Genomic DNA, 10052 nt, shown 5'->3' on the forward strand with positions numbered 1-10052 from the left:
CTTTTTAGGTCGCAGCCTTTGCCGCGATGACCTTTAGTTCCTTGTACGGGAGTGACATGTAATTCTAATTAATGTAATGCTCCATCACCGTGTCGCTTAATTGAACTCATTTACAGCACAGAACGAAACATTTTTGGTTAAGCCAGAAAGGCGGTCTTGGGGTCTAATTACCCTTACATTGGCCAAGCCTAAAGCCCGAGTCCGGCAGCACGCACTTTCGGAATGTCGTTGATTAATTAGTAGCACATATTCAAGTTGCAAGCGGATTAGGCAAGCGGATTTACGACTTGCGACAGTAACGCCGTTTTTTAGATAGTCGCAATTCTCAGAAATTAAAAGAGCAAGTAGGGAAGTTAAACTTAGGCGTTCTTTATTCTTGAATCAAACTCCCCTTTGCATTACAAGTTGACTAATATATTATTTCTACAAACGTTATTCTCTGGATTCAGAGTGCGTAAATGGAAATTAGCGTAAATAAACACACATATGTTACTAGGCACATATCTTACTAAAAACTTTTATTTTAGTCAAGTATTTAAAAATAAATCGAAGTTTGTTATACTTATATGGTTCTGAATATAAATAATAAAGGACAGCAAAACAATTAAAGAAAAACTGAAATCATATTTAGATTATTGCGCTTATGACTAATTACAAAATTCCAAACAAGAAAAAAAGTTCTCAGTATAGTGTGTCACATAAAATAAAAAAAATTTGAAAATTTTAGAACATTCATTTTTGTTTCGACTTTAAGATACAATTTTCCTAAAAGACAGAAAAGATACAAGTCACATTTTTGTTGTTATCTTCAAATTTAAAGAGTGAACCTGCTCTCGAGAATCTTAAAGTTCCACCCGCAATCCTTGAGACGGAACCCTTTATCGAGAACCAGCAGACCACTGATAAGGCAGATTGGAGACCGATAGCTGAAGGCCAAGAGAGCTGCTCCAGCGCACTCTCTGGGTGCGCTCTCTGCGTATCCGTGAGATACTCGAAGTGCGAGTCTGAAATCGCGGCAGGTTTCGAAAACAGCGCTCAGTTGTTTGACTACATCGCCAGCGATCGGTTGTGGTTGTTCGTTTATCCGGTTCCATACTGTCGCCGCCCGCCGTAGTTCGAGTAATCTCCTCCACACTGCGATCAGGCCGCACGTCATCGCCAGACGTGTTGTTCGATTGACCATTGCGAATAGTACGAATAAAAGTACGAGTACGAAAACCTCGTATCTATAAGTACGTGCCTGTGAAAATCTGCTACTAAGTTCGCCCCCAAATCCCCCCCAGAAGGGGACTAACGTCCAGCGACCTTGTGATGGTGTGGGCGCTCTGTGGTGGTGGTTGCCCGAGTGATTATAATAACAACATTTATCTTTGGCGTAAACACTGTTAGCACAGACTGCTGGCAGAGTAAACTTCGTGATCTCTCCTTTATCACCTGAGTCACTTGGTATGGGGCTCACGTCACCGCCCCCGCCAGCCCTGCCCCGCCGCCCCGCTGCCCCTTCCGATCCGAGCCGTCTATAGCTCCGGAATGCCAAACCGCTTACGATCCCAACTCTCTCCCTCTCGCTGGCCTTTCTGGGGCTCTCGCATTCTCTGGGGGACCTCTCGGGCGACTTGATTCGGTTCTCGCCTGGGTATATCCACCCAAATGGGTCGGTTACCATGTTTAGCTATCAACAATTATATGGTTGCACAGCCATTTAGAGGCCACCACAGGAAACCGAGTACGTGGAGCGCAGGTTCCCTGCCCGGCCGTCCAATAATGTCACCAATCAATTCATTGCGACCTATGGCACAATAAACGCTCCGCATTAACCTCAATTAATTTAACTAATTGGCCGCGCGTGCCCTTGCAATCTGCCGGATACATTTGATTCTGGACTCGCTTCGCTTTTCTGACCAGGTAACCACAGGTTTTCGCCATGGCTCCACTTATCGCCGTCGCTCTTCCAAGTCCAATTCCCTATGTACACCGCAGTCACCGACATCTATCTTATCTAATCAGTTTAATAAATACGAAAACCCATGCGAGAAACCATAAAAATACCCTCACACACACAATTCGTATATTTTTCGCAACAAGAAGCGTAGCGGAATAAAACTTTTGTGCACCGGTGTAGACGTCGAAGAGAGCACTCTATACGGAAATGTACCTATATAGACGATCTAGGGTACCAATTCGATCTGGTTTTGGTGGGAAGATTAGCTTTGTTGCTCTTGGGCAAGGGGCTAGTTTGGACCTTACTCTGATCAGTATATGTTCATTATATTATACTCCATTGTAAATGAACTCCGCTGTTCTTGAGAAAAGATAAACCGTATTATCTAGCAAAGAAAGCTTCTTAGAATGGCTTCTGACGTCTTTACTTGCTCGTCACTACAGTCTTCATTTACAAATCCGAGTGCGGACATACAATGTCTGGCACTCTGGCGATAGCTCACAATAAAAACCAATGATCAACACTTGTAAAATGGTCCCATAATTCTCTTATTGACTAACCGACAAACCGCCTTTGTGCAACTTATTTATTTATGGATGATTTAATGTGCGAGGACAAAACATATTGAGTGAGGCACCCGTCTGCCAAGAAGACGCCGATAAGGAGGTTGAACTGAAGTAACCCAGCTGAATTGCATATGCGCTCCGTCCATAGTGCAGAAGTGTCGCTTAAGTCGAATAAGATCTTGAGACCTTTCCGTCTTGGGAAATCTTCGAATGCGAGGAAAGAGAGAGTGTGAAATGTGGCAAGTCTTCCGAGAACGTCGGGCTCGAAACTTGATACGAAAAGTTTCCAAGGGCCAAGCCCGCAAGAACAACGAGGCCGATAACAAAGAGCCCGGAACGACATGTTCGTGGACTGCATCGCATGTGCACTACACATTCCAAGGGAGTGCATTAAAGAGAGCAATTATGTTTAAATAATTTATTGTGTGTATTAATTTCGAGCCGAGCTCTTCGATAACAGCTTCCGCCCCGCCCGACGCTGTAGAGCTGATACAGCCGAACAAGTTATGATGCACCGTGCAGGGTGGCTCGGGGCTATTGGCACTCACTGGGCCTTCCTGGAAAGGCCTCGACTGCTCCCGCACCTGTTTTTTAATCCACAAGTTTGCACAGCGGAATGCCACTCATTCACGAATTTCCCTCCTCGGCATTGCTTAATCAGCTGCGCGTATAAATAGAAAAATTCGGCAGCATTGGGACTTAATTATTTGCACTTTCCTGTACTCACTAAAACAGTGCTCGAAGCTGTTTGTTTATAATAACTTAAAACGCGTCCGAAGGGGCCAAAACAAAAGTGGCTGTTTAGTTGGTTGCGTTGTTGCTCCCCGATTTTGGCGCTGGCTGCTGGTGGCTACCTAATAGCCGATTGTTCAGCTGGATTTGTTTACTAAATTGGCCGAAAAAACCCGTTTCTATTTGCGGATTTTCGTTGCCTTTTTGCAGGCACGAACTCATCCGAATCAAATTTGGTAACGTCATTCCGGCAAAATTGGAATATAATTTGTTTAAATGCCTTCTCGGTGGCTGAATTTCCATCAATCAAATGTATAACAAATAAAGTGGCGATTTGCATGTGCTTCCAGCTCAAAGATTCCACTTATGCAGAATCAGAAAGCACAAAACGAAGCACCGAGGGAATATCACTTAACCCCAAGTCGAGGCCCTCTCGCATCGATGATTAGGCTTAATTGTGTTGACCCAACCATCAAAGTGCTTCTGTCAAAGTTCGACATCTGTGGATCGCGTGCCAAATAAGCGTTTCATGTTTATTACCCACGCATGCTCCATCTCATAGAGCACATAGTTCCTTGGATGTTTCTAAAAATAGATGGAAGTGAATTCATTGTCAAGTTGCGACTTCTCTTAAAAAAGATGAAAGTGAATATGTGCCTCCAATAATATACATTTCGTCATTCCTTTATTGTGATCTTATAGTTAACCTTTTCTTTAATATTAAATAAGAAACTCCACTTGCCATGTAATAAGTTGATGAATGTCACAACCTTACCGGTTTGGCTTTCATCGCTTTGCATACTTTGAGATGCAGTTCGCCGGGCTAAAGATGAAATTCGGTGTGGGTAGGATCGAGACAGTTGCAGGTCGATGAGTCAGCGTCATAAGTGTGGTCTAGTCTTCTAATAAACGCTTCCGCAACCGAGATTCGCAACTAAGTAAGCTGAGCTGCGAGCGGGACATCAACAAGTGTGCGTGGATGAGTCATGCCCCAAGCAGTGAATAATTCCTGGTATTCGAATGAGTTTTCTGCCTAAGCGGAGACCCCAGAATCCCCAGTCTCAACACGAATATGAATACGAATACGAATGCCTAACGGAATCTCTGACTTGTAAATCGGGGCATTGGCTTTTGATTTCGGATGCGAGTTGTTTTGGAGGCTGGGTAGGGAAATCTAGTTTATGTTTTGGGTCAACTGGAAACCGACGGAACCAGTTTTAATTAAAAAGACAAAATTTATGAAACAAATGCGGTTTTGTTACTCGCTGTTGTGGCCGGACTGGTGGTGAAAGTCTATTAGTTTGAGCCCGGCCTTTATTTAATTGTTATATAAGCGCGGACAGCCATAAAAGCACATTTATTTCCATTAGAGATTTCGCAGAATCAATTGCGCCCGATGAAGTCCAGTCCACAGTTGGCCCCTCGAAAAGCTCCAATTCCCCGGCCTTTTGTGGTCGTGGGACGTTTTTTATTTTAGCAGTCGTCGATAAGATTAAAACGTTTTGAAGTTCAAGTGCGATATGGGCGAGAAACAAAGCTAATTCAGTTGGCCCTTGTTGCTCTTGAAACTTTTTTCAAACCATGACTACAATTTCTTATTATTTACCTACTTAATATTTCTAAAATTCCATAATTCAAGAATTTCCATAACACTTTTATCCCTTACTCAGCAATATTTCTAGCTTATGATATCTTTTCTACATACTTAGGCAATTTTCTGGGTATTTTCTGGGCTCGAGATGAGTTCTTTATACAATGTTCAGATTTCTGCTTTTTGTTGCAAATAAGCTGGGGGCAGGGCCTGGAGATTTCCGGTTGCCTCAGCCGCAGGATGAAACTGTGGGTGCGCCAAGATAAACACAGAGCACCAACATCTGCCGCCAAATGGCGCAATCTCAGTCTCGGGGATCCGAGCCGAACTGTCAAGCCAGCAGCCCAAGTGACGCCTCCATTTTTCCCTCCCTGCAGATATTTCCCAGCAATCACCACAGAAACAACCGGGAATGACGACGAACATATCGAAGAGTCCACGCCCGCTGAAAATCACCATCGTGGGCGATGGCATGGTGGGCAAAACTTGCATGCTGATAACCTACACGCAGAACGAGTTTCCCGAGGAGTACATACCCACAGTGTTCGACAACCACGCCTGCAACATAGCCGTAGACGACCGGGACTACAACCTGACCCTCTGGGATACGGCCGGACAGGAGGACTACGAGAGACTGCGGCCGCTGAGCTACCCAAATGTGAGTGTGACAATGGGGAAGAGCCAGAGGGAACTATCAGATACCCTATGCCATCCATGAAATATACTGCCTACCTAAAGGCGCGGGTTATCAAAATTGACCTTAAATCAGTAACTATCAGTAACCTATTTTATGAAAGTGTAAAATTTTAAGCCTACTCCTTTTTAACATGGGGGAGAAAAAGAAAATAAAGAATACTATATTTAATGTTCTTTATGGAGTGGTATTGGAGACCAGATTTCCTTCCCTTTTATGTAGAAATTGTTAACTAATCGATTGTATGTTTGTTTTCCCCCCAGACAAACTGCTTCCTGTTGTGCTATTCGATCAGCAGTCGCACCTCGTTCGAGAACGTCAAGAGCAAGTGGTGGCCCGAGATCCGTCACTTCTCAGCCAACGTTCCCGTGGTTCTGGTGGGCACCAAGCTGGACTTGCGCATCCCCAACTCGGAGAAGTTCGTGACCACACAGGTAAGATGATAGAAAAAAATCCAACCATTATTATACTAATTATTTCGGATATCTTCAGGAGGGCAAGCGGCTGCGCAAGGAGATCCACGCCTCCAACTTGGTCGAGTGCTCGGCCAAGAAGAAGCAGAACCTGCAGCAGGTCTTCGAGGAGGCGGTTCGGGCCGTCGAGCGGAAACCAAAGACGCCGTCCAAGCCGTCGTGCACATTACTGTGAGCTAAGTGTATGCCTAATGTTTAATATTGTTATTATGCGTAATGTACTATGTAACTAATTCGTATGACTACTTGTGCTTTGTTTTCGCAAAAAGAAACTGTGTAGAAAATCTAACGTTAAGTTCTTAATATTTAAGTGCCACTTGGGTGAAAACCGTATATTTTACATGCAACCAAAGGGCATTACTTGTAAAAAGGAGAAATAAAAACAACACAAATTAAAAATGATATACCAATATACATATTAAAGGAATAAGAATTGAATTTAAATTAATTTGGCAAACAAGCAGACCCATTGTACATTTCAATAAAACCCTAGTCATTAAAATTGCTTCTTTTGATTGATAAGTCGTTTGGGACCACAACTTTGTAAGGTTCGGTGATGTGTGGGAAAGCATGCGACAGAGAGTAGGAAGTGTTTCCGATCTTATAAATTATGTCTATTCTTGACTGGCCAAGTCAATCTAACCATGTCCGTCTATCTGTTTGTCCGTCCATATGGACGCACAGATCTCGGAAACTATAATAGTTAGAAAGTTGGGATTTGGCATGCAGATTCTTTGTCTAGTCTGAGTAAGAAGTATAGGATAGTCGAGGACGTCGGAATGGTTCTCTGTTTCTTAAAACAATCAATAAATGGAATGTAAAATTTAAAAAGTAACTAACAGTATGTTAAGTAAGGACATAAACCATTCTGTGTAAAGTTAGTTTGGTGCAAAACCAAGTCTGGCAATACTGTAAATGTGTTGCTTTGCTAAAAGTAAGACCATTCGCGGCTTGGCGCGAATAAGCTATCGATACTCCTTCTGGGTGATATCGATTTAAAATCATATGCCTATCTAATTTAAAAGTAAAGATTGAAATATAAACATATATCTGCCAAAATGATTATTTAATAATTTAATTCCTGAAATGTAATAAAATGTATCGTTTAAAAATAGTAGTTTTAACCGATTTGCGGAAAAACGCAAGTAAAGAATTTACTAAAAAATTTAACCACACTTACATATACTTTAACAACGATTTTAGTTTTAAGGCTAATAGATTTTTATTTTAAAATCCCAACCCAATATAAACCGATTATATTTTTCCAATTAATAAGTCTTTATTTTAATTCCCCCCTTAAACTACGATATACATAACTATTGGCTTCTCTCTCAAAGGAGAATAATACAGTGGTCCCTGAGACTCCCCAAATTCAGTTTAAGCTTAGACCTCAACGTGGTCTTCTGGCCACGCCCCCGTCCACGCACATGTTGCGATCGCTAAGGCAGGAGGCGTAACCGAGGGCGTGGGGTATGAAGTGCTGCTCGAAGACTCCAGTGAAAAGCTGGGCATAAGGTCCGCTGGCGAAGACGGCCACATCATCGCCGCCATGCGTCTCCGATTCCAGGGGCACTGTGCTGGGGAACATAAAGTCCTTGTTTTTCATGTTGATGGCCCTCAGATTCTTCCTCTTCACGGCACCTCCTTCCCTCAGATAGTTACTATCGTAGCCCGGTCCATTCGCATAGCTAAGCGTGGCATACGGCAGATCATCCGCCGCCAGCTGTCCGTCATTGATCCCGAAGATATCGTTCTTCCTGCTGGAATACCCCGCCAGCGACATGGTATGTGAGTGATCCGAACTGACCACAATAAGGGTGTCATCCGTACTCGTGTGGCTCCTGGCAAATGCCACCGCCTTGTCAAACTCCGCCGTCTCATCGATGGCCCTCAGTGCGAGGGTGTCATGGTGGCCATGATCGATGCGTCCGCCCTCCACAAATAGGAAGTAGCCACGCCCTGCACTCTGCCGCTCCAGGATGTCCATGGCCGCCTGAACCATCTCCTCCAGGCTGGGTTGCTCCTCGGGATTGGCATCCAGATGATAGGCCATGTGGTAGGGGGCGAACAATCCCAACACTCGAGAAGTGTGATTGGACAGGCTGAGCAGCTCCTGTCGGTTTTCCACATAACGAGCACTATTCGTGTGCTGACTCTTCCACTCCTCGATGAGATTGCGTCCGTCCAATCGCAGACCAGGTGCTCCACTTGCGTCCGTAGTCCCTTTGGGCAGAAAATTCTCGCGACCCCCTCCCATTATCACATTGAGTTTCTGGCCCACTGGGCTGTTTATGAGCTGGACAGCCGCATCTGGACACAGATCGGGGTCGCCATTGTCTTTGACGACCTCGGCATCGTTCTCCCAGTTCCGATTGGCCAGGTGGGCGTACACCCCGGCGGGCGAGGCGTGGGTCACCGATGTTGTAGTCACCAATCCCGTGGCCATTCCCTGCTTCTGGGCCCAGGCCGCAATGGAGGAGACATGGTGGGCGGTTTGCGCCTGCGCCTGGCAGTCCTTGAACTGCACCGCTGCACTTACTCCAATCGTTCCATAGTTGGCCTTGACACCACCCAAGTAGGCGGTGGCGGTGCAGGCGGAGTCGGCCACCTGCATGTTGGCGCAGTAGGTCTTGCTGAGACCCACATAGGGAAACTTCTCGAAGGCGAACTGCTTCTCCTCGCCGCCCAGGTAAACTCGACCCGCCGTGATCGTGGGTATGGACATACCGTCGCCAATAAAGAGCATCACGTTCCTGGCCAGTTGGGTGTTCAATCGCAGCTTGCTGTCCAGCTGCTGGTCCAGCGTTTGGGACGCCAATCCCTGCCAGTATTCGGCGTAGCGCTCCTCCGCTCTCAGGGCATCGAACACGATCTGGGGCATGGCTCGCTTGGAGCGACCACTGAACGCCGAACCGGATCCCGTCAAGGAGAACACCGGATGCATACGCCTCTCTGCATTGTGTGAGGTTTCTGGGGGTACAGTTTGTTGGGTTAGTTTGCTGGGTGGTTTGTACAATATCAACGGGTGCTTACCTCCTCCAATGACTAGGGCACTCAGGCCGAGGAAAAACAAGAGCTGCAGCCTCATCTTTCTGATTCTTTGAGTCCCCGAGCTGGCTGTACGCTGCCCGGCACGTTTTCTCAGCCACTGATAGCCGTTAGCACGAGACCAGCGATATTTATAGCGCTCGGATGGCAGGTCCGAGATTTCATAACACTATGCCGCCATCGACCTGACGGCCGGCTGATAATGGAAAAGGCGCGCTGCCTTGGGTGATCTCCGGTTTTGTTTTGAGCTCGGGGAACGGTGCACAGTAGGGCCTTCTTAGGAGGAAATCTTAGGTAAAAATAGGAAACTAGCTAGGGTCATTAGGACTGGGCACTTGGCGCAATACCTCATTGTTTTTAGCAGGTTCTTTTCATAGGTGTTTACAACTTCCACACAATGTTTCAAGGATTAATTCATTGTCTAAATATATAGCATTTTTAAAGTCGGTTGTTTTTAAAATGGAAAAGAAATGATGTAGATATTTTATATTTACACCGGAAGGAAACCATCTTAGTAAGTTACCTAAGGGTTAATTACTTATAAAGGTGTTAGAAGTGTGATGAAATTTTGTAGGTATCCTGTTGAAAAAGTAATTGAAATCTATACGTCTATATAATTTGTTTTAGAATGATTTGGTATTTGAGCTTATAATAAATGGATTAACAGATTATCAAATGAACATAAATAATGCTTACGTTTGTATTTACGGAGGAAGTCAATTATTTCAGTTCATATCCTTTTGGATACACCTTCTCTAATAATGATAAATGAAATTCCGTATGAAATAAATTGTTTTTGATATCTTCTTAATCTTATTGGTCTATATGTGACCATCGATCTCAGTCCTAGCTCTCTGAGTCGTCGAGTGTCCACTGTAGATATTATTCGAAATCTGTTGTTTTTCAGCGGTACTCGTTATCATCGGTCGCCGACGTCGGTTGCCTGCCTGGCCGCCCCTTACCGCTTCCCGCAATCGGTTCGAGATCGCCGGATAGTTTTTGTCTG

The 10052-nt window shown here is 44.8% G+C and overlaps 2 protein-coding genes and 1 long non-coding RNA gene across 5 annotated transcripts; 1 reads left to right on the forward strand and 2 right to left on the reverse strand.

Moving 5' to 3' along the window:
• The first annotated feature begins 1026 nt into the window (after positions 1-1026).
• On the forward strand, positions 1027-6500 carry LOC108032097 (ras-like GTP-binding protein RhoL). 3 transcript variants are annotated; one of them, XM_044094859.1, is made up of 4 exons: positions 1027-1203; positions 5209-5489; positions 5789-5959; positions 6018-6500. In XM_044094859.1, the coding sequence occupies exons 2-4, from the start codon at positions 5244-5246 to the stop codon at positions 6171-6173; spliced, it is 573 nt and encodes a 190-aa protein (XP_043950794.1). In that variant the 5' UTR covers positions 1027-1203; positions 5209-5243; the 3' UTR covers positions 6174-6500. The 3 variants fall into 3 exon arrangements, with proteins under 3 accessions (XP_043950794.1, XP_016961414.1, XP_050744617.1); XM_017105925.3 differs by having other exon boundaries at positions 1053-1232; XM_050888660.1 differs by lacking the exon at positions 1027-1203 and adding an exon at positions 1887-1905.
• Positions 2912-4508, reverse strand: LOC127011534 (uncharacterized). The gene is made up of 2 exons (XR_007764555.1): positions 4016-4508; positions 2912-3952 (listed from the first exon to the last, which is right to left on the reverse strand). It is a non-coding gene; the product is annotated as an uncharacterized LOC127011534 (long non-coding RNA).
• A 752-nt stretch (positions 6501-7252) lies between the features above and the next one.
• Positions 7253-9161, reverse strand: LOC108032189 (alkaline phosphatase). Its single transcript, XM_044094854.2, has 2 exons — positions 9032-9161; positions 7253-8968 (listed from the first exon to the last, which is right to left on the reverse strand). Exons 1-2 carry the CDS (start codon positions 9084-9086, stop codon positions 7389-7391), a joined length of 1635 nt encoding a protein of 544 aa, XP_043950789.1. The 5' UTR covers positions 9087-9161; the 3' UTR covers positions 7253-7388.
• Between the last annotated feature and the right edge of the window lie 891 nt (positions 9162-10052).

This window comes from Drosophila biarmipes, chromosome 3R (genome assembly GCF_025231255.1).
Source record: "Drosophila biarmipes strain raj3 chromosome 3R, RU_DBia_V1.1, whole genome shotgun sequence".
NCBI lineage: Eukaryota > Metazoa > Arthropoda > Insecta > Diptera > Drosophilidae > Drosophila > Drosophila biarmipes.

Bases quoted from the DNA above. Each gene is read 5' to 3' on its own strand.
- LOC108032189 (XM_044094854.2), bottom strand. From the start codon at position 9,086: ATGAGGCTGCAGCTCTTGTTTTTCCTCGGCCTGAGTGCCCTAGTCATT. The intron at 8,969-9,031 runs GTAAGCACCCGT...CTGTACCCCCAG, and splicing joins TGCCCTAGTCATTGGAGGAG to AAACCTCACACAATGCAGAG.
- LOC108032097 (XM_044094859.1), top strand. From the start codon at position 5,244: ATGACGACGAACATATCGAAGAGTCCACGCCCGCTGAAAATCACCATC. The intron at 5,490-5,788 runs GTGAGTGTGACA...TTTTCCCCCCAG, and splicing joins GGCCGCTGAGCTACCCAAAT to ACAAACTGCTTCCTGTTGTG. The intron at 5,960-6,017 runs GTAAGATGATAG...GGATATCTTCAG, and splicing joins AGAAGTTCGTGACCACACAG to GAGGGCAAGCGGCTGCGCAA.